The sequence below is a fragment of the Hemiscyllium ocellatum genome, chromosome 24 (assembly GCF_020745735.1).
Source record: "Hemiscyllium ocellatum isolate sHemOce1 chromosome 24, sHemOce1.pat.X.cur, whole genome shotgun sequence".
Taxonomy (NCBI): domain Eukaryota; kingdom Metazoa; phylum Chordata; class Chondrichthyes; order Orectolobiformes; family Hemiscylliidae; genus Hemiscyllium; species Hemiscyllium ocellatum.
Window position 1 is genome coordinate 56,660,522 of NC_083424.1, and position 24,799 is coordinate 56,685,320.

The window sequence follows — 24,799 nt, forward strand, 5'->3', positions numbered from 1 at the left end:
TGTTGTGACTGTGTCTGCCTCTACCACTTCCTCTGGCAGCTTGTTCCACATACGCATTACCCTCCTTGTAAAAAGGTTGCCCATTAGGTCCCTTTTAACTATTTTCTCTCCCAGCTTAAACCTACACCTTTGGGTTTTGAATTCGGCTATCCTGGGGAAAGACCCTAGCTATTTACCTTAGCTATGCTCTTCGTGATTTTGTAAGACTTTATGAGGTCACCCTTCAGCTTCCCACACTTCAGAGAAAAAAGTCCCAGGCTATCCGTCCTCTTATTGGGTTGGCACAATGGCTCAGTAGTGAGAACTGCTACCTCACAGTGCCAGAGTCCAGAGTTCGATTCCAGCCTTGGGCAACTGTCTGAATGGAATTTTCTGCTTCTCTCCGTACCTGCATCAGTTTTCTCTGGGTGTTCCAGTTTCCTCCCACAGTCCAAAGATGTGCTGGTTAGGTGGATTGGCCATGTTAAATTGCCCATAGTGTCCAGAGGTTGCAGGTTAGGTGGGTTCGCCATGGAAAATGCAGGGTTAGAGGAATATGGAAGAGGATGGCTCTGTGTGGGATGCTCTTTGGAGGGTTGGTGTGGACTTGATGGGCTGAATGGCCTGCTTTCACACTGTAGGGATTCTAATACTCAAACCTTCCAGTCTCAGTAACATTCTCGTAAATCTTTTTTTACACCCTTTCCAGTTTAATAACATCCTTCCTACAGCAGGGAGACCAGAATTGCACATAGTACCTCCAAAAATGGCTTCATCAAATGTCTTATACAGTTGTAACATGATGTCCTAACTCTTAACTTGTTTCCATGCACTCCGTTTAGATCCTCATATTCCATTAATACATACCAGAGCAGTTGCTGTCGTGATTTTCGTTCCTCCTGAGCCTCCCACCACCATTTTCACTGACTTGTTTTTATCAAGTATAATGACAGGGCACATAGAGGATAGAGGTGTTTTACCTATTGAGAAAAGAATATTTTTTAAAAGCCTTATGGTCAATTGCATTTAGGAATATGTTTATTAAGTATAACATTGAATACTGGGGCATTGAAAAGTGAATCACACTTTAATTATCATGTGTAGACTTTTTAAAAAGAAAATCTTCCATGGATGTTGGTATTACAGCAAGGCTAACATTTAGTCGCATCTTTAATTGCCATTAAGAAGGTTCTGCTGTATTAAATTCTTAATGGCCTCGTTCATACGGTGTATGTTTCCACTGCTGTCACATTACAAAATCAGCTTGTATCAAGGAAATGGGACAGTAAAAAGATATATATTCCCTCCCTGACCTTCAAGACCTGTCTGCGACTTTTGACATGGTTGACCACATCATTCCCCTCTAACACTGCACCACCGTTTCCTAGCTGGTGGGACTGCTCTCACCTGTTTAGATTCTTATCTATCTAATGGTAACCAGCATGTTGCTTGCATTGCTCATCTCTCTTCCCTCTCTGTTACTCTGATATACTCCAAGGATTTATATTTGACCCCTTCCTATTTCTCAAATACATGCTGCCCCTTGGTAACACCATACAAACAGGATTAGGAATAGGCCATTCAGCCCCTTGAGCCTACTCAACTATTCATTAAGATCAGTGTAATTTGATTGTGCCCTCATCCATATTTCTATCCCTGATAACTGTTCACCCTCTTGCTGAACAAGAAAGGATGAAACAGGCAAACTCAGCTGTCAATCTTCCTTCAAATCTTCTGGGGACTAGTTCCAAAATTGTGAGTCAAGCAACAGTCTGACATAGTCATACACATGAAATCATACCTTACAGACAATGTCCCAGCCACCACTATTGCCAAGCCTGAGTATGTGCTGTTCTGATGAACATAAAAGGCTGTACAAAAATATCAATTGTTGCATAGGTGCAGCTGCAGTGCTGTGGAGTAGAGTTTTTGATCTAGCAGCAGTGAAGGAACACTAATGTATTTCTGAGTCAGGATGGTGTACAGCTTGGTGGGAAACTTGCAAGTCTGCTTTCCCCATGCAGCCCTTATTCTTGCAAGTACTAGAGATGGTGGCTTGCAATGTGCTGGAAAAGAACCTGGTGGGTTGTTGCTTTACATCTTGCGGTATCATTGATGGAAAGAGTGAATGTATTAGTCGAGGATGTAATGCAGTTCAATTGATTGTTTTGTCATTGATAGTATTGAACTTCTTGTTAAAGCTGAAACCATTGAAAATGGAGAGTCTTCCGTCATACCTCTTGCTTGTGTCTTTTAGATGCTGAACAGCGTTTAGGATGCCAAAAGGCAAGTCTCTGAGCTTAGAATATCCAGCCTCTGAACTGTTCTTGTAGCTGTAGTATTTAAGTCCTGTTCCAGTTATGTTTCTGGTCAGTGGTAACCCCGATTTGATGTCAAATATCAAGAGCAGGTAGTTAGAATCTGTCCTGATGTGGATGATTATTGCCTTCTAATTGTGTAGTATGAATTCATTTTCTACTCATCCATCTGAGGCTGAATATTTCTCAAGCCTTGCTGAACACAGGCATGAACTGATTCATTATCTCTGGAGATGTGAATGCAACTGAACATTGTGTAATCATCTGCAAACATCTCCACTTCTGAAGGTCATTGAAGACGTTGTTGAAAAAAATGGACCTGGCTCATCACAATGAAAATCTTCTGCAGTCTGATTGTCAACCAATAATCATAACAATTTTCCTTTGACATTGTCCTGACTCAAGCCAGTGAAGACATTTTCCTGATTTTCATTGAATATCAATTTTACTGAGGCAACTTGATATTACACTTGGTCAAATGTTGCCTTCATGTTAAGGACATGCCTCATCTCTGAACTTCAGATCTTTGATGCTCTTTTGGATGAAGTGGTCTGAAACTGGATGGTTCAGGTTGGTCCCAAACTGAGTACTGACAGACAAGTTATCAGTAAGTATTTTCAGTATTTTCTATAATATTTCCAGTATCCATAGTATTCTGTGCTATTGTTAAGTGCTTTTTAATCATACAATTGCTGACATTTCTCCTCATTGTTGATAATTGAAATTAAACTGATGGGTGATAAATGGCAGATTGGTTTAGTTCTGTCTTTTGTGTTCAGAGCATAATTGGGTAGTTTTCCACTTTGTCATATTGTAACAGCTTAGCTAGATGTGCAAGTCTTGGAGCATAAGTCTTCAACACTAAAGCTAGATGTTGGTATTGGTCTATATTCATTACTGTATTCAAAGTGCTTAGGATTCCTGCTCATTATTATATGGCATCATTCACAAATAGATGTGACCGAACAGCAGAATTTTGATGTGATCTGGAGAATTGTGAGGCTATTTAGTTTGCAATTTGGGATTAGTGGTTACGTGATATGTTTCACATGAATCCATGAAAACTTACATTTCCTTATTGAAAATGATACCCATGCAGAGGGACAATTGGAGCTTTTCAGACTGGGTTTGATAGGTTTTTGTCAATTATGGATAACAAGGCATCTGGAAAAATGTTGAGCAACTGGAATTAAAGTCAGCGATATGGTTTAAGTTTTTACAAACTCATTCAGAAGACACAAGCATCTCTGGCTAGGTCAGAATTTATTGTCCATTTGCAATTGTCCTTCATAAGATGTTGCTGAGCTGATTTCTTGAACTGCTGCAGTCCATTTGTTTTAGGGACACCCACAAATGCTGTTAAGGAGGAAGTTCCAAGAATTTTACCCCAACACAGTAAAGGAATTAAGGGGCAGAGGAGCCCTGACTGGTTGAATGACCTTTACTTGCTCTTAACATTCTATAAAAATTGACAAATATAAATTATATTCTGCTATTTTTAAAGGGTACAAGGGTAAATTTAGGGAACAAAAAATAAATTAGTAACATCTGTGTTTTAGGAATGATTCCCACCTTGGTCAACTGTCTGTGTGGAGTTTGCACATTCTCCCTGTGTCTGCGTGGGTTTCCTCCAGGTGCTCCGGTTTCCTCCCACAGTCCAAAGATGTGCAGGTTAGGTGAATTGGCCATGCTAGATTGCCCATGGTGTTAGGTGAAGGGGTAAATGTAGGGGAATGGGTCTGGATGGTATGGACTTGTTGGGCCAAAGGGCCTGTTTCCACACTGTAAGAAACATCTGCCATCAGACACAGACAGCATAGATTTGTAAAACTTCAGCTCTGTGATCAAGAGTAACTGAGGGAGTGACAATCAGAGGCAAGCTGTTTCCCATTTCTGTTGGATCCTACTTATGCTGGTGGGAGAATAGGGTTGGGAAATGACATGAGAGCTATCCAAATACAACAGGGACAAGGAAACCCAATTTTCTCTGGAGCAAGGCCTTATAGAACAGAGAACAGTACAACACAGGAACAGGCCCTTCGGCCCACAATATTGCGCTAATCATGATACCAAATGAAACTAATCCTTTCTGCCTGCCATTGGTCCAAACCATTGGTCCATTCCTTGCATATTCATGTGCTTATCTAAAAATCCCTTAAACGCCTGTACTGTATCTACCTCCACCACCACCTCTGACAGTGCATTCCAGACCCCTACCACTCCTTATGTAAAATAACTTGTCCCTCACATCTCCTTTGAACTTTCCCCCTCTAAGCATAAATGCATGTCCCCTAGCATTAGACATTTCAACTCTCAGAAAAAGATTCCGACTGTCAATCCTATCTATGCATCTCATAATTTTATAGACTTCTGTCAAGTCCCAGCTCAGCCTCCACTGCTCAAGATAAAACAACCCAAACTCATACCCTGCAAACTAGGCAGCATCCTGGTAAACCTCTTCTGCACCTTCTCCAAAACTTCCACAAATTTCCTGTAATGTGGTAACCAGACCTGAATGCAGTATTTTAAAGGTGGCCTAACCAAAGTCTTGTAAATCTGCAACATGACATCCTGACTCTTGTACTCAATTCCCTGACCAATGCCATAGCTGTATGTCTTCTTTACCACTCTATTTACTTGTGTGGCCATTTTCAGGGAACTTTGGACTTGAGCCCCGAGATCCCTCTGTACGTCAATGCTGTTTACTTTATACTTGACATTTAATCTCCCAAAGTTCAGCTCCTCACACTTACCCGGATTAAACTCCACCTGCCGTTTCTCTACCCATATCTGCAATTGATTTATATCCTATTGTCTCCTTTGATCACCTTTTAAACTATCCACAACTTCACCAATCTTTGTACACCTACAATCTTACTAACCCACCATCTACATTTTCATCTATATATCTCACAAACAGCAGAGGTCCCAATACAGATCCCTGCGGAACACCAGTAGTCACAGACCTCCAGCCTGAAAATACCCTCCCATCACTACTCTCTGTCTTCTATGGGCAAGCCAATTCTGATTCCATGCTGCCATGTCGCTTTGGTTCCCATACATCTGAACCTTCTGGATGAGCCTATCATGAGGGACCATGTTGAAAGCCTTACTAAAATCCATGTTAACAACATCCATCCTCATCAATCATCTTCATCATTTCCTTATATTCTATCAAGTTAGTAAGCCTTATCCTGCAGAGTGTGGCATAAGATTCTTTTCGAGTATATCCAAATACAGAAAGGGGCAGAAAAGATCAATGGAACTGTAAAGTTCAATTCAATTTAATCTCCTGCCCTTGAAACCTTGATTTGAAAAGTGGCTGTCTGTGACACCTTTTTTTAAAATCTGCTTGGAATCTCAATAAATGCTTGTATAACCTCAGTGCTGTCAATATATAACTGATGCTGATTGATTGTTTCCATGACTTTATCAAAGTGGGATAATATCAGTTCTGAAGAAGTATCAAAATGTTAATTCTGTTTTCTCCTGCCAGAAGCTGCTAAACCTCTGAGTTTCTGTACCAATTTCTGTTTTTGTTTCAGTATTTGCTGTTCTTTGTTTTATATTAAAATAAGTTCAATATTAGAGGTCTAAGATATTATTAAAGGATTAACGGTTTTTGATGTTAGCTAATGAATACAAATATTAATTTGTTTAATTCCTTAAGTAATTGAGGGGATTTAAATGTACTCAATGTACTTTTAGATATTTTCATAAAGTGAAATCTGTCTAGATATCTAAAATTTCATTTGCTTTCTTCCTAAACTCTGGAGGTCTTCCTAAAATGGATACTTAGTGACTTGGCATGAAGGATGCAACAGCAATGACTGGCATGCTGGAGTCATGTGTTGGCATTGGGGTTATAAGAGGCCATGAGTCATAGGATTGACATGCTTGGGAATGTGCAGAGTAGAATGGGGTTGGCATTGATATGTGGCATTGAGAATGGATGGGGTCGCGGCTAGAGCGGCAAATATTTAGTACCTCAAATGAGACCGAATCCCAGAGAATTGTCCACCTTTTAACCAGCTCAGCGTAGCACTCAGTGGCTCCTATGGCAGACTCTGATCAGTTATCAGAGACACCATTTAAAGATCTACCCAGTCTGGTGTTTTCATACCATTCTACTTTTAACACCCTTCTTGTCTTATGCATGCCTGGAACTTCAGAATGTTTTCAGCACTCAGGACAAAAATGAAGTATTTTAATGTAAACATTTTAGATAAAATATTGCTGAATATATGGACTGTACTGTCTAGGAAGGCAGTGGGGATGGTAAATGTTGGCATGTTCAAGAAAGAAAGAACAGATATTTGGCAGGGGTACGGGTACGAGTAATAGAATAACATTGGGCTGTTTAAACTAAACTGTATGTCACCCCTTACTTATTATCCTATTTTACCCATCTATCATATGATGATATATCACATCTTATCCTTGGTTTCTTCACTTAAAGGGAACAAATTGTGGTTCAATACGAACAGCATGCATTCAAGACCAATGCTTTATGCTGAAGCTCTAAAGCTAAGCTGATGGTGGGTTGTTCTCTAGCCGGCCTTGTAGGTAGTTGTGAAGCATTATATAACATGATTTGAAGAGAAAAGGTATTTTCAACAGGGTCCCATTCAATTTTTAAATACATAGTATTCATAAAAGCAGTTTACCTTGCTATTCCATGTCAGTTTTTACAGGAACTGGCTGTATTTTTTCTGCTACTTTTTCTGCACTGCAATGGCGACTTCAAATCAAAAGCACTTCTTTGCTTAAAAATGCTTCACATGGTCCCAGTGACATGAAAATTGATATCAAGTTACAAGGTAGCCTTTCTTTGAAATAAGTAACGACAGTAAAGTGTTCAAATCAAGTTATCTCAGCTGCTGCTGTGATGCAATTAAGCTAACGTGGAATGTATAAGACATGTAAAAACCTTCCCTGTAGATTGTTAACCTACAGAATGTATTTTTTACTCATTGTTGGAATATTTGTATTTGTATTTTTTGATATACCTGAACTTTTTTTGCATTAACATCCCAAAAGAAGGTAGCTATGTTTTTGAAAGCGGTTTGAAAACAGAGTAATAAGTAAGATTAAGATGAAATATTCCATTTGAAGAGTCACCAGCATTGAAATAGTGAGCTGTATGGTCTGTTGCTGAGCTGTAACTTTGATGCTTCACTCTACAATTCGAAAAGGTGGTGGAAGCAAACTCCATCATAACTTTGAAAAGGGAGGGAAAGATTTCAGGACTCCAAGAAAAAAGTGCGAGGGAATGGGACTCATTGGATAGCTCTGTCAAAAGCTGACACAAGCATGATTGACGACACAGCCTCCTTCTATTCTTTAAGATTCAAATTTTTTTAGTGTGAAAAACATGCATGTCTCTTTAAGCAAGATTATAGTCTAGCAGCACTAACTTTAATTTCCATTGTTTGAGTCTACTGATCAAAATAAAACCAGACCTGGCATGATGAAGTTGGCTGGGGAAGGTGGAACATCAAACCCATTCAGAATGCCTGGTGAAGAAAAGTCATCCATTTCATTATTGAAAATGATTCCATTTTTGCTGGACCTCACCTTTGACCCAAAGCTGCAAAACAACAAAAATAAAACTTTATTTTAATAACACCAAAGATTCCTTATTCCATCCATTCGTTATATAGAAAGAGCACTCATTTATGTCTCAATGTTCAACACTCACCCAAGGACAGATTAATACCAATTATTGCTACTTACTTTCATGCAAGTATTTTAAAATCCGTAATCTATATGAATGATTTGAATTTGAATATAATATTCCCAAGTTTGTAGATGGGAGTAAATTAGGTACGAGTGAAAGCTGTGTAGTTGAGAGGATTTAGAGAGGCAAATGAATGAGAAAAAATTTGGCAGTTGGAACATAATGAAGTGAAATTTTGATAGGTGGATCATGTTCTAAGAGACATTTTTTGGGCATGAAATGGAAGTTGGACAGCTTTAATTATAGAGTCATACAGAAAATTTTGCAAGTTGAAAAATAGGCAAAGCACCATTGAGTTGTGCCACACAATTTTGTGCTCTCGAAATAAAAAGTGGGAATTGGGGGGGGTGGGGGAAGTCAATACTGAACAATACCAAGTATCTTTCAAGTTGAAGAAGTCCTGCCTGGTAATGACTTTGATTTGTTGAGTGTCAAAATGAGTGCAAAGTGCCAAGAACATGAGAGGGTGAAAACATCTAGCATCCTCTCTTTTTATGGGCAAAAAGACAGAAAACAGCAGAAAGTTTGAAAGAAAGGATTCACAAAAGAGAAGGCCTAAGTACCTGAGCAACTACTGAATTGAACAATGATCGTAATCGTACAGACAACATCATCTTACCATTGCAACACACAAAAAGGAGTATGAGAGAAACAAAATCTTTCCACTTTATGGTCTGGTCTTTTTTTGTTCAGAAGTCGTTTTTCCCATGCATAGTATATTTGTTAAACTGTTTGGGCTGAATTCTATCAGACATCAATGAAATGTCAATTTTGATGGGTTTCGAGGAGGGTTTCTCTCCTAACAAGATTTCACCACTTTCTCTGAAGTGCATTTCATTAGCTGCGCACAGTGCCTTTACGATGCCCTGCTAAGCCTTACTTTCTTCTTGCCAGAGGTGCAAGTCCAGTGCAGAATCCATCAGCTCACCAAACAGTTTTTCGATTTCATATTTGACATAAAAAATCAGAAGTTACGAACAACATCTCATCTTTTGCCTGGGCAGCCTGCAGGGCAAAGGACTCAACACTGAAATCTCCGATTTCAAATAACTTCCCCTTCCATCCCTGATTCCCTTCCCAGCCCCTCCTTCCATTTCTCTGACTGACCCTTCCTTCCTGCTACCAACCGGATTCATTTCTCCCATCGACCTACCTGGTCGTTCACTCTATCTATGTACATTTATCCCTACCTTATCACCTTGCCCCTCTCCCCACCCAAAACCTTCCTCCACCCCATTAGCTCCCTTACACCCACTCAGCTTTCAGTATTCTTTCAGTATCCTGCTTGTCTACCTGAGACAGAAGTACTTGCCACTGTCAGGACCTCCCACGATTCCTACCTCAACACTATTTTTATACCTAGTCGAGCATCAGGTCAAACATTGCCAGACAGAACCTACCCTTCGTTGTGCACATAGTGGGAGGGAAACCAAAAACAAATAGTTCTCAGGGCAAATAGTGGGACAGTTGACATTACATTGCCAATACAAATGCACATTCACAGATGTGTTGCTGTTTAATAAATACTCCTCCCTCACTGTGGCTTAACATCTTTTCATTGTCAATGTGGGCCTATCACATATTGAAAAGCTTTCAAATGATTGAAAATGTTCACTTTTATTCAGCAACAGCAAAAGCAATGACGAAACAAACAGAAGCTGTATTTGCCTCTGGCAACAGACAGACCTCTTGCCTTTGAATGCCAACCAGTTTATAGTTGATGAGCGAGCATTGCACCTCGCTCACATCTACAGGAACAAGCTCTTATCATGCAGAAGATGGTGTTCCTTCTGCTCAATGTACTCACCTTCCTTCTTGGAAGACTACTCCCACTGTCCCTTGACAGGGAGGCATACATTTGTGTGAAATTATCTCTTAATTCTAGTTTAGTATTGTTCAATTTGCATATCTCCCAACTACCAGATATAAAGTTGATGGTGACAAGTCCCAGCATGAAAGTTGCAGCAAGTACCTGGTGACTTCAGCTTGCTGCTCCAAGCCTGTACATTCTGGGCTGCAGTCACCAACATCTCAGGGCATGCTCTGAAGACAATTCACCTTTGACGACCTTGAGAGATAGCTATTTGTGTGAAGCACATTCAAGGCATTTGTCACATAAGGCAAAGGATGCAGGTGTAGGATTGATGTCACATGAATCATGTAGCAATATGTCCACTGCCTTGGCTGATGACTACCAATAACCATGGCAATCTGTTTCTGCATTAAAAGTGAGCCTCTTGGCACTGACTAAGGTGGCAAAAAAGCAAGGTAATGCAAGGCAGAGATGGTGTGACCATCCGAGCAGGCTCAAAGTGAGTGAGCACTAAGAGAGCAAGTGAGGAACCCTTAGATGCATCTGGGTCCAGTCCATAAGATTGATGCCCCTTCCTGCATGCAAAATATTCTGGCAGTAACATTCCCATGAGAGGTGCTGGTTTGCTCCAAAGTGCAGCTGTGGAATGCAGTGCTTCCACACGTCATTTACTGCGACCGTTGCTCCCAATATGGTCTGTTCTACATTGGGGAGACTGGACAGCTACTTGCAGAGCGCTTCAGAGAACATCTCCGGCACACCTGCATCAACCAACCCGACCGCCCCATGGCCAAACACTTCAACTCCCCCTCTCACTCTCATGAGGACATGTAGGTCCTGGGCCTCCTGCATCCCCACTCCCTTACCACGCGATGCCCGGAGGAAGAACACCACATTTTCTGCTTCAGGACCCTTCAACCTATGGCATCAATGTGGATTTCACCAGTTTCCTCATTTCCCCTCCCTCCACCTTATGCCAGTTCCAACCTTCCAGCTCAGCACTGTCCTCTTGACATGTCCCATCCATCCATCTTCCTTCACACCTGTCTGCACCACCCTCCCTTCTGACCTATCACCTATACCCCTACCTCCATCCACCTATTGCACTCTCAGCTACCTTCCCCCTGCCCCATCCCTCTCCCATTTATCTCTCCATCTACAAGGCTCTCAGCATCATTCATGAAGGGCTTTTGCCCAAAACATCGATTTTCCTGCTCCTCGGATGTTGCTGGCCTGCTGTGCTTTTCCAGCATCACACTCTTATCTCTAATCTCCAGCATCTGCAGACCTCACTTTCACCCAGATGACATTTCAGCCCAAGATGGCAGTATTTGATACTGTGGTCTCCTTGGTCAGTCTTGAGGAAAGAGGGTGGCCCTCCTCTCCACCATTGCCCACTAACAGGTGAGCCTATCTGCCCTTCTCTGTAATAACAGTCCACCATCAGACTTCAATTGGCAATTCCTGGCTTGCAGATTTTGAGCAAGTGGAATTTAAATATGGTGCTTACAGTGGCAATGCCATTCACCATAAATATCTCACCTTCTCAACCACATCTCTTACCTGAATAAAAGTGAGCCATTCAACCCAGTTGACCCATCTTTCCTGATGAAGGGCTTTTGCCCAAAACATTGATTTTCCTGCTCCTCGGACGTTGTCTGATCTGCTGCGCTTCTCCAGCACCACATCTCAACTCTAATCTCCAGCATCTGCAGTCCTCATTTTCGCCCATTTGACCCAATTGGTCTATTCCATTGTTTATCGTCTTTTGATCTTACTTCATTTCATCCTGTCAGCATATCCTTCTCCCTTTCTCCCTCAGGTACGTTATTAGTTTCTCTTAAAGATATCTATGCAATTCCCCTTGAATAAAGTAAGGACTGCAGATGCTGGAGACCAGAGTTGAAAAATGTGCTGCTGGAAAAACACATCAGGACAGGCAACATCTGAGGAGCAGGAGAGTCGATGTTTTGGGCATAAGCCCTTCTTTTGGAACATCGATTCTCCTGCTCCTCGGATGCAGCCTGTCCTGCTGTGTTTTTCCAGCAACACATTTTTTAATTCCCCTTGAATAGAAAGCTCCAGATTTCAATAGTCTTGGGGTACTATGGTTTTTCCTGACTTCTTTATGATGTGTATTGGTAATTATATTTATGAAACTTTAGTTTCATACACGAGCAGATGTGAAGACATTTATATATCTCTCCTATTAAGAATTTACCATCTCAGATTTTAAAAGTCACACTTTCTCATTCTTGGAGAAAAAGGCCTCCGTCTCTCTCGACAATTATAACCTACAGTTTTAGAATAAATGTTCTTTGCATGTTCTTTTGTGACTCTATCTTCTTTTTGTAATATGGAGACCAGAAATATGCACAGTACTTTAAATGTGGATAGATGATACCACTCTACCAATTGCAGCCTATGGAGGCACAATAGCTCAACTGCATTACTATTCAAAATATTTTGCCTGCAACTCCTCAGTTCACCTGTAACACAGCAGGATCAATAGTCATATTTTAATTTAATTGCTGCCTCTTTGTCTTTAATTAATTCAGTGGTGACAGCATTGCTAACTCACTGAGGTCAGGAGCTGAATGGTCCTGGCACAACCCACGCTGAATATTAGTAAACAGGTTACTCCTTTCCACTTGGTAGAACTGCCAATATCCTCCTTCAAAATCTGTTGATGATTGAGAATAGACAGATAGGGTGGTATTTTTGTTGGGTTGGTCAGCTTTTTGTGCACAGGGCAATTTTCTGTGTTGTCAGGTAGACGTCAGTACAGTAACGGTACTGAAACAGCATGATCAAGATTCGTCATCCTATGTTGGGAAGAACTAGGTAGACAGTAATAAGGAGATAGACTGTGAGTCAGAAAGGGGTAGATATGGAAAGCCAAATCAGAGGTGGTGGGACCCAGTACATACAGAAATGATTGAAGAATGATACTGTGTAGGCCGTTATGGGAGCTTCAGACAGGTGAATGTTAGGTAAAGCCCTATAAGAACTATAATATGAAAGTACGTGCAATGAAAAAACAACTTCAATGGCAAAAGTATAACCTAAGAATTCTACAGCTGACTAAATACTTCTGATCTATAGTCACTGTCGTTACGTAGTAAATGATAAAAAGTAAAGTTATGGTGACTGAGAAGTGTTGGGAATAATCATTCTCTTTCCTTTATTCTTTTGTGGAATTATTTTTCTATTTTCCCTTATTACAGCTCCTGTTGTGGCTAAAAAGAGCTATGGAAAAGTTCATATACCAAATGATTCACCCCATTACTCTCTCATGCCCAACTTTAGCAGGACCAAGAAGAAACATCAAGGGGAAAGACGCAAATAGAGATGTTATCACCATGAATGAATATTTTAAGACCTGTAATCTCTTACTATAAATTAATGGTGCTGGTTACTGACACTGCGCTGCCATCCTCTGCTACAAGGGACAAATGGGATGTCCCATGATCATCGGTGGTGTAGAACTCAGGCTCATAGTATCCTATAGGATGTGTTGTATTGTCTGTGATTTTACTCCACAGCTTTGTCGCGAAATATTCTGAAGTCATATTGGAAATAAGCTGTTAGTGAAAAGAATCCAAAGAATAAAATGATTAGTATAGTGAAGTGGATCTCTCTCTTCAGAGATTAAGATTTCAATGCCGTCTAGGCTGAATGGATGAAAGTGTCTCTATCTTCTAAATGTTCAGGTTTTCCATAAAATGGGCTTGTGAAGGCTCAACCTAAAGTGCAAAAACACACAGGTCAATTTTAAAGGTTCAGTCTCATTCATAGAGGACATAGGATATATAATGTTAGAAATGTGGTGTCACACAGGAAAGTCAGATATGCTTCTCTGACAGTAACCTGAGGCATGTCATTAAGGCAGTGTTCAGTTTGTGCAGCATGTTCCAGCAACTGGCACACATCATTTCAGAAACTAGGCTGCTTCTTCAGAGAAGATTCGCAGTGAGAGCTTCTTCAAGGAAGGCATCCTTGCAAGAAGGGTTCATGCCCGAAACGTCAATTCTCCTGCTCCTCGGATGCTGCCTGACCTGCTGCGCTTTTCCAGCAACACATTTTCAGCTCTGCTTCTCCAGAGAATCATAATGGGCTACTATGATTCTATGATTGTTTCTAAACAAAGGCACAGGCTAAGGCCTTTTGGTCCATCATATTCAAGTTGGTTTATTGAATGGTCTGTCCAATTAGTCCCATTCCCACTTCTACAAAATCTCTGCAAACTTTAGCTTGTCAAACCCCTAAATTTGATTTTGTTTTGAAAATTATTTACAAATCTTTTTCCACTACCTGGCAGTGGTTTTCAGATCCCTGCAATTCACTGCATCTCCCTATTACTGAACTTCCTGCCTGTGGAAACAATTTGTTGTATTTACTGTTTCAAAATTCAATATAATTTTGAATATTCTCTTTTGAGGCATGCTTTTTACACTCCTACCCAAGTGTTTGAGATCAAGTGAACTAATTAAGGAGAAGGCAATGTAAAGAGCTGTCTTTAGGCTTAAATTACTTTAAAACCCTGTTTGCTGCACATTAACGCTAACTACTACTGTACATGGTCATCTTAGGCATACCTGACTCTAATCTGAATGTTGGATTGCTAAGAGATTATTGAACTGTATCAATATTGTATTATTTATCTATCTAACTCCTCCCACGTTGGTATTTACACCCAGTAGGGACAGCTTATTGACATCATCACAAGGCTGTTCTAAAGTACTAAAGCCTACACATAACACTCTTTTCTAAGTTTTTCTACCTTTGCTATTAATATTAATGACTCATTTTTATAACATGTAGTGTACAGTTTCTCCTTGTCTCTCACTGCTCCCCAAGTCTTTGACTTGATTATTCTGTTTATTAGATGTCTATCACAAAGTATAGAAACACTTCACATGAAGTTGATAAGCTTCTTCTTTTTCTGCTGATTTCCATTAGTTCAGAGATTTAATCAATCTGGCAGTTTGATCACACACCTCGAACAAGTAGTACTTGTGGAAAGGTCTTATGTTGGTGTAACTACAATAATATTTAGGGAAATTAGACTGCCTCTTCTACAACAACAGCATTTCTAATTAGTGATGGTATTATTTGTTTGAGAAAACAGTGATGTTTTTCATCTAAAGATAGTTGTTTCTCAAGTTCTATTGGAATATTAACCTGTTCTTCAAGACTTTGTCAAAAGGCACACATACTTGTATGTTTGACTTGGAAAAGATTTGGTTTGATTCTTGATGGGTTCTTTAGGCTGTACAGTTTCCGATAATTCCAGACCAAAATATATTCTTTTTTGTGGAAAGTTAAAATTGTGGATGAGATCTGACTGTGTTCATTTGATTTCCGAAATGGCTGAATCAAAACTGGATGCAAACAGGTTAGAGTCACAAAATTTTTAACAGCACAGAGCAAGTCCTTCAGCCCATTTTGTCCATTCCAGTCATTCTATCTATTCTAATCCTATTTTTCCAGCATTTGCCCCATAGCTTTGTATATTAAGATTTCAAGTGCTCATCTAAACAGATCTTAAGTGTCTTGATGGTTCCTACCTCTACCACCCTTTGGCCATGAGTTCCAGATACTCACAATCCTTTTGAAACTTCTTGTAACTTTATGAAACTTCATGAAACTTTTCTCTCCCTCAATTCCCCTCTAAATCTCATGGTTCTCACTTTACTGCAACAGTAACCCTGGTTATTGGTCCTTCTACAAAGGGGAAAAGTTCTCCCTATAGAACATAGAAAAATACAGTGCAGTACAGGCCCTTTGGCCCTCGATGTTGCGCCGATCCAAGCCCACCTAACCTACACTCGCCCACTATCCTCCATATGCCTATCCAATGCCCTTTTAAATGCCCATCAAGAGGGAGAGTCCACCTCTGCTACTGCCTTGAACTCACGACTCGCTGAGTAAAGAATCTACCCCTAACATCTGTCCTACACCTACCTCCCCTTAATTTAAAGCTATGCCCCCTTGTAAAAGCTGACTCCATACGTGGAAAAAGGTTCTCATGGTCAACCCTATCTAAACCCCTAATCATCTTGTACACCTCTATCAAGTCACCCATAAACCTTCTTTTCTCCAATCAAAACAGCCCCAAGCCTCAGCCTTTCCTCATACGATCTTCCTACCATACCAGGCAACATCCTGGTAAACCTCCTCTGCACCCATTCCAGTGCCTCCACATCCTTCCTATAGTATGGCGACCAAAACTTCACACAATACTCCAGATGTGGCCGCACTAGAGTCTTATACAACTGCAACATGACCTCAAGACTCCGGAACTAAATTCCTCTACCAATAAAAGCCAGTATGCCATAAGCCTTCTTCACAGCACTATTTACCTGGGTGGCAACTTTCAGAGATCTGTGTACATGGACACCAAGATCCCTCTGCTCATCCACACTACCAAGTATCCGACCATTAGCCCAGTACCCCATCTTCTTGTTACTCTAACCAAAGTGAATCACTTACCTACATTGAACTCCATTTGCCACCTTTCTGCCCAGCTCTGCAACTTATCTATATCCTGTTGTAACCTGCCACATCCTTCCTCACTGTCAACAACTCCACCGACTTTCGTATCATCCGCAAACTTGCTCACCTAACCTTCTAGCCCCTCCTCCAGGTCATTTATAAAAATGACAAACAGCATTGGTGCCAAAACAGATCCTTGCAGAACACCATTAGTAACTGCAATCCATCATACCTTTTTATATCTAAATCAGATCCCCCCCCCACAACTATCTCTACTCTAATGATAACAATCCCAACTTAATCAGTCTTTTTCATAGCTGAAACATAGGAGTCATAGAGATGTACAGCATGGAAACAGACCCTTCGGTCCAACTTGTCCATGTCGACCAAATATCCCAACCCAATCCAATCCCACCTGCCAGCACCAGGCCCGTATCCCACCAAACCATTCCTATTCACATACCCATCAAAATGCCTTTTAAATGTTGTAATTTTAGCAGCCTCCACTGCTTCCTCTGGTAGCTCATTCCATATACATACATGAAAATGTTGCCCCTTAGGTCTCTTTTATATCTTTCCCCTCTCACCCTAAACCTATGCCCTCTACTTCTGGACTCCTCGACCCCAGGGAAAAGACTTTTCCCTGGCCCTCATAATTTTGTAAACCTCTATAAGGTCACCACTCAGCCTCCGATACTCTAGGGAAAACAGCCCCAGCCTGTTTAGCCTCTCCCTATAGCTCAAATCCTCCAACCCTGGCAACATCCTTGTAAATCTTTTCTGAACCCTTTCAAGTTTCACAATATCTTTCCATAAGAAGGCAGAATTGCACGCAATATTCCAACAGTGGCCTAACCAATGTCCTGTACAGCCGCAACATGACTTCCCAACTCCTATACTCAGTACTCTGACCAATAAAGGAAAGCATACCAAATGCCTTCTTCACTATCCTATCTACCTGCGACTCCACTTTCAAGGAGCTATGAACCTGCACTCCAAGGTCTCTTTATTCAGCAATACTCCCTAGGACCTTACCATTAAGTGCATAAGTCCTGCCCTGATTTGCTTTCTCAAACTGCAGCACCTCACATTTATCTGAATTAAATTCCAGCTGCCATTTCCTAGCCCATTGGCCCATCTGATCAAGATCCTGTTGTAATCTGAGGTAATCTTCTTCGCTGTCCCCTACACCTCCAATTTTGGTGTCATCTGCAAACTTACTAACTGTACCTCTTATACTCACCACCAAATCATTTATATAAATGACAAAAAGTAGAAGACCCAGCACCGATCCTTGTGGCACTCCACTGGTCACAGTGGAGTCTGAAAATCAACCCTCCACCACCACCCTCTGTCTTCTACCTTTGAGCCAGGTGAGGTGCCAGATGGCTAGTTCTCCTTTTGTTCTGTGAGCTATAACCTTGCTAATCAGTTTCCCATGGGTAACCTTGTCAAATGCCTTACTGATTCCCTACAGTATGGAAACAAGCCCTTCAGCCCACTGACCCTCCGAAGAGCAACCCACCCAGACCCATTCCCCTACATTTACCCCTGAAAATGCACCCAACACTACGGGCAATTTAGCATGGCCAATGCATCTAACTTGCACATCCTTGGACTATGGGTGGAAACTGGAGCACCCGGAGGAAACCAGTGCAGACATGGGGAGTATGTGTAAACTCTACACAGACAGTTGCCTGAGGCAAGAATTGAACCCAGGTCTTTGGCGCTGTGAGACAGCAGTGCTAACCACTGAGCCACTGTGCTACCCCTACCGCTCTGCCATCACCAATCCTCTTTGTTACTTCTTCAAAAAACTCAATCAAGTTTGTGAGACATGATTTCCCATGCACGAAGCCATATTGATTATCCCTAATCAGTCATTACCTTTCCAAATACATGTACATCCTGTCCCACAGGATTCCCTCTAACAACTTGCCCATCACCAATGTCAGGCTCACTGGTTTACAGTTTCCTGGCTTGACCTTATCACCATTCTTAAACAGTGGCACCATGTTAGCTAACCTCCAGTCTTCTGGCACTTCACCTGTGACTATCGATGATACAAATATCTTAGCAAGAGGCCCTGCAATCACTTCCCTAGCATCCCACAGAGTTCTAGGGTACACCTGATCAGGTCCTGGGGATTTATCCACCTTTATGTGTTTCAAGACATCCAGCATTTCATCCGATGTAATATGGATGTTTTTCAAGGTTTCACCATCTATTTCCCTACATTCTCTATCTTCCACATCCTTTTCCACAGTAAATACTGATGCAAAATACTCGTTAAGTATCTCCCCTGTTTTCTGCAGCTCCACACAAAGGCTGCGTTGCTGATCTTTGAGTGGCCCTATTCTCTCCCTTGTTACCTTTTTGTCCTTCATGTATTTGTAAAAACCCTTTGGATTCTCCTTAATTCTATTTGTCAAAGGTCTCTCATGTCCTTTTTTGCCCTCCCGATTTCCCTGATTTCGAGTGAAACACTTTAATCTAGGCAAAATTCTAGTGAAGCTCCTCTATACTCTCAAATGAAATTGCATCATTTCTGTAGTGTGACTACCAAAACTCTAGCGGTGGTCTAATGAACATTAAAAATGAAAACTGAAAGAACTGTGAACACCTTAAATCAAAAACAAAAACAGAAATTGCTGAAAAAGCTCTGCGGGTCTGGCAGCACCTGTGAGAAGAAACCAGAGTAAACATTTCAGGTCTGGTGACCCTTCCTCAAAACATTATAAATAAGCTTTTGTATTTAATGCTTTGATGAAAAATGACATATGTCTTTTTAACTGCCTTATCTAGTTGTCCTGCTGTCTTTAAGGATCTATGGATATGCACACCACGGTCACTCTGATTCTCTATACTTCCCAAGGTCCTACCATTCATCATGCACCCCTTATCTTGTTACTCTGCCCAAAGTACATTTTTCAGGATTAAATTCCATTTGCTCTATTAAACCCACCTAATCATTCCATCTATTTGTCCTGTAAGCTAAGGCTTTCCTCTTCAGTATTTACCACGCCAGCAATTTTCCTGCCATCTGTAAACTTACTGATCAAGTCTAAATCATTAATGTGCTTAACAAACAGCAAGGGAACCAGCATGAACCCTGTGATACTCTACTTGACAAAGGCTTCCAGTCACAAAACATCCTTCGACCATTACCCTCTGTTTCCTGACACTAAGCAAATTTTGGATACGATTTGTCAAATGGGCCTGGATCCCTATGGGTGCTTAGCTTCTTAACCAGTCTGTCATATGAGACCTTGTCAAAAGTCTTACTGAAGTCATCAACTGCATTACACTCATCTGCATCTCCTCAAACAATTCAAGCAAATTTGTTACATAATCTGCCATTTAAAAAACCATGCTATCCTTGATTAATCATTGTATTTTCAAGTGGAGATTGTTTTTGTCTCTCAGAATTGTTTTCTAGTAATTTCCAACTGTTTCCAATGTTAGACTCACAGGCTAGTTGTTTCTTGAATTATCCCTACCATAGAACTTGAATAATGGTACAATATTAGTTGTGCTCCTCTGGCCAAGGTTTTGAAAGTTAATGTCAGAGCTCTTATCTCCCACAGCAATATTCTCATTTAAAACCTTAACTCTGTCTTCCAGCTCCACATACAGATTGTCACTTTAATCCCTTGAGTTAATTAACAATGAATTTGGTGTCTCCAATCAATCTTACAAACCCATCACATAGTCCTGGGAGGCCCAGAAGATTACGGAAGAAACTTTAGTGCTTTTTCAGTCTCATATGCATATGATTACCTAGACATGGCCTAACACACACTCATGGACATTCAAGGTGGAACAGGAACTAATGACAATTCAGTTAGCATGCAGTGTGACTGTACAAGATGAAGTTGTTGCAATTAACTGAACAACATTAGGCTGATAGTTTACCTCAGTCATGTTAACAAATAATGGGTCTCCCATCAAGCTTCTCTTTGCATATCCAAATTTAAATGCTTCAACTATTCGATGATATGTCAAGGCTCTCTGTTCCGGGGAAGAAACACTATCTGAAGTAAAACTATAACCTGTAAATGAAAAGAAAATTGCAATAAAACATGGGAATGCAATTATCCAACTAAATTCCACCAATAATCCAAGTAATTTGGGATAAAGATCTGTGCCATTTTAATGTGAGATCAAAACATTAATGAAGTGCAAGTAAGTTCTACTAGTTTGGACAGAAGCCAATGTTCCAACATTCTTATTACATGAAAGGAATTCAGACACATTAGTCTTACATCAGAATGTATTAATTGATCACCGAGAGAGTTTCCCAGATAAAATAATCTGTTAAATGAGAGTCAACACGTTTTCTGAAAGGAGAGATCCTATCCACTGTCCCACATGAAACAACTTCTCAGTTTGATTCTGGAAGTAACTTGACTGATTGCCACAGTCACAATCCCAGTCACACTTCCCTACTATTGGTGTGCCAGAGGCCAAGGTTCATGAAGACACTTCACCAATGCCTTTTCAGGAAACTTTAAGGGTGGACAGTCAATGCTGGCAAAGCCAGCAATGCCACATTCCATGAATGAATAATAAATAAAAAAAAGCTGTTTCCTATGTCTCCATGCAAGTTTGTGTGGACCCAAATTAAAAGTAGGCCAGTAGCATTGTAGATGTAGACTAACTACTTACATTGGAAAACAAACAATTACCACAGCAGAAGGAGCATCGAACTAATTCAAGGACTTGTACTACCAAAGCCATGACTTAAAATAGGACAGTTTTTAATTTGGATACATCATAGAACATAGAACAGTACAGGCTCTTCAGCTTACGATGTTGTGCTGAGCATTTATCTTAATCTCCTGATGAATGACTCTCCAGCTCCTCAGATGCTCCCTGACTGGCTTTTTCCTGGTGTTTTTTCAGCACCAGACTTTTTGACTGAACTCCATATACACCATATCCACGGCTCAACCTTGGTCAACCTGTTATTGACAAACTAATTGTATTTGTTTGCTGAATTTCTAAAATAAGCATCTCAACTTCTGTATCAACTAGGAGATGAAGCAAAATATATTTGCTTTTAAAAATGTATATTTTCTGTGCAGAGTAAAGTTCTGAGATCCTGCTCTCCCATGTTGTGCTAATTCCTTTTCCAGTTGGGATAAGGTGGTGGAAATGTTGCACTTTCAGCACCCAATGCTCTCCCAATTGAACTTGTGTAGGAGATATTCAGAGGCAACAGCAAATGATTGCCTAGGGATAACTCATTCTAATCTTTTGATTGCATAATAAGAACTCTGCCTCTTTTTATGACTTCGAGATGCCGGTGTTGGACTGGGGTGTACAAAGTTAAAAATCACACAACACCAGGTTGAAGAAGGAGCGGAGCTCCGAAAGCTAGTGTGCTTCCAATTAAACTTGTTGGACTATAACCTGGTGCTGTATGATTTTTATCTTTTTATGACAATTGTATTCTCATATCCAGGCTGCGCTTTCATAAACATAATTGTGAAAGGACAAATGAAGATCAGCAACCTTCTAACCAATCACTTGGCTGCCTGTACAGATGCATGGTGTATCGCCAAGCTGCTGAAAATTCCACTTTTAACTGAAAGGATAAACTCCTTTTTTTAAAACTTCTTCCATCACTCCCCTTTGACATTTCCCATGACGAGTACTGTTCTCCACCAATGATCTTTGGAAATGATCCATCTGAACCAATTAGATACTGGAGTTAGCCATTCAGGGTCTCTTAAGGCTCACCTGCCATTCAGTTAGGGCATTGCTGACCTATATATTATTTGCTTTTATTAACTTCCATTGACTTTCTTTGATTTTGTAAACCTTGATAGCCGCCTAGCAATCTATCCATTTAGGCTTTGACGTTTTCAATTGACCTGCCTTTAATAGGTTTTTTAGAGAAGACTGTTTCAGATTTCCACAATATTTAGTTTGAAGAAGTAGCTTCTGACATTATCCCAATGAATTTAGTTCTAAAGCTTTGGTTACAGTTCCATGTTCTGCCCAGTCCCACCAGACGGAATCATTTTTCTCTCAAGATGAGCCTGAGCAGTGTGGTTGGCTGCACGCTAGGGCAAGATTGTGCTCTCCAAATACTGGAGAGATTAGAACCTAGAACATAGAACATTACAGAGCAGTATAGGCCATTCGATCTATCCTGCATTATTCCATTTTCATCCAAGTGTTTATCCAATGACCATTTAAATGCCCTTAAAGTTGGCGAGTCTACTGCTGTTGCAGGCTGGACATTCCATGCCCCTACTACTCTCCAAGTAAAGAAACAATATCTGACATCTGTCCTATAAGTATCACCCCTCAATTTAACATTATATCCTCCCAGGCTAGTCATCACCATCTGAGGAAAAAGGCTCTCACTGTTTACCTTGTCTAACCCTCTGATTATCTTATATGTCTCAAATTAGTTGTGGCTATTTATGCATAAATAATATAGCAACCTTTAGGTGAGGGCAGGCACGTGGTTAAACATAATCTGAGATGCCTATCTTGCCTTGCAGATTCATTGAGGGTCATGAAGTTGCTGAATTTCAGCAGTATATGCAAACTAAACTCACTTCCAGATTAAAAAAAGACCTTGATCATTTTAACCATTCATTAATCAGTGCGTTTGATGTTTATTAATGCCTGACACCCTTTCTGGCACTGAACAGTTATCATCATGTGAGGTATTAGTGCTTGGAAATTCTAAAAGCAGCAAACTTAAAATTAAACTATTTTTTAAACATTGTCTTTTTTTCTCTCTGAATCATGTTTTTTTCCTTCTCTCATTTTGTATCTGATTTGCCATTGAATTGATCCATTTAAGTTACACTTGCTTCTTAGTCTTTCTGATTGTAATTGTTCAATAATTTAGTTATGTAGTTTCTTATTCATTCAGTCAGGCACTAGATTCCTCATTTCCCTCACTGCAGTGGGAAAGAAACCAGAATTTGGTTGTTTGGATATTGTTCTCATTATTTCACAAGGATATAATATTTCAATGCAGAACAAATCAGTAAACTGTTGCCTCTGACAGCTGCTGGGCAATTGAATAACTGTCCTGATCCAGATTTTTCAGCAGCTGGGTATCGGGGTGGATGGGTTTGCCTCTGCATATTTAAGCTTATATCAAAACATGTAAAAACATACTTAGATTTGAAAAGTCAAGGCTTATGTATTGTGACAAGTTTAGTTCATATTTGCCATACGAAGCAGCCAAATTCTTGCCATTCGTGGTGTATCAGACAGGTGAAGTCTTTCTTCTTTGTGAAGTTAATGACAGAGCAGCACAACTTGAACATTTTTAGGATATTTAACCACATGCCTGCTCCTTGCATGAAGATGCTGTACCATTTATGCACAAATAAATGAGCACTGTGCTGTTACTATAGAAACATAGGAACAAGATAGGGAGTAGGCCATTCAGCCATTCAAGACTGCTCTACCATTCATTACAATCATGGCTCATCCTCTCTCTCAATGCCATATTCCTGCTTTTAAAATCTTAACAAGTCATCAGTCTTTTTCATTAATGTAGTCAGTAGCTTGGCCTCCACAGCTTTCTGCGGTAGTGAGTTCCATTGGTTGACTACCTTCTGGGGGAAGAAATTTCTCCTCATCTCAGTCCTAAATGACTACCCCTGCGATCCCTGTTATCCAATCAACCCAGTGGAAACACCCTCCCCACATCTAGTCTGACTAGCGAAAATGACAGCATAAAGTATGCAATGAGGTCAGCAAATGGTTAAGGCGGCAACTGGGATTTTGGCATTTATTGCCAGGGGGTTGAAGTTTAAAAACAGGAATGAGAGGCGATCTTATTGAGACATACCAGATTCTGAGGAGGCTTGACAGAGTAGATGTTGAGAATATAAGCAAAATATTGCAGATGCCAGAAGTCTAAAGCAAATACAGTGCTGGAGAAACTCAGCAGCATATGTGGAGAGAGAATTTGAGTTAATGTTTCAAGTCCAATATGACTATTTATTATGTTCTTGTGATCAATTGCTGTTCACCTGATTCTGAGACCTTCAATGTATTTCCGTAATTGTCTCAGTAGGGATTACAATGACAACAATTCAGCAGGTCAGATCTTGATTTTGATTTTAATTAAGAGGTGGATTATCTAATTAGCTGTTGAACCTTTTCAAGCAATTATCCCTAGAGTTGCTTAAAAGCCCCAGTGAGTTATGACAGGATTGAATTAATACAGTCATTGCTTGAATTTCTACCAATAGTGCTGGTACATTGTGGATGTGCGTTTTGCGCATTCAGCAAATTCAGGCCATGGTGCATTGATTTTGTGGTTCCTGAAAGCAATGTCATTTTGGATTCAGTATTCTTTCCTCACCTTCTCCAACCACCCTCTCTTCCCTCCAATACAAAAACTGCTACTGACAGAATAGCTCAGCTGTCCCTGCCACTTAGTCACAAGCCCTGAAGGAAGCATAT

At 40.4% G+C, this 24,799-nt stretch overlaps 1 protein-coding gene across 1 annotated transcript in view; it reads right to left on the bottom strand.

Moving 5' to 3' along the window:
- LOC132827423 (glutathione hydrolase 1 proenzyme-like) overlaps nt 1-24,799 on the bottom strand; it is a 145,158-nt gene that overhangs the window by 10,965 nt on the left and 109,394 nt on the right. The window contains exons 8-11 of the mRNA XM_060844099.1: nt 20,264-20,400; nt 13,247-13,434; nt 7,760-7,887; nt 847-959 (exon numbers count right to left, since the gene is read on the bottom strand). Coding sequence (XP_060700082.1) covers nt 847-959; nt 7,760-7,887; nt 13,247-13,434; nt 20,264-20,400 — 566 coding nt within the window. The remainder of the gene's footprint in view (nt 1-846; nt 960-7,759; nt 7,888-13,246; nt 13,435-20,263; nt 20,401-24,799) is intronic.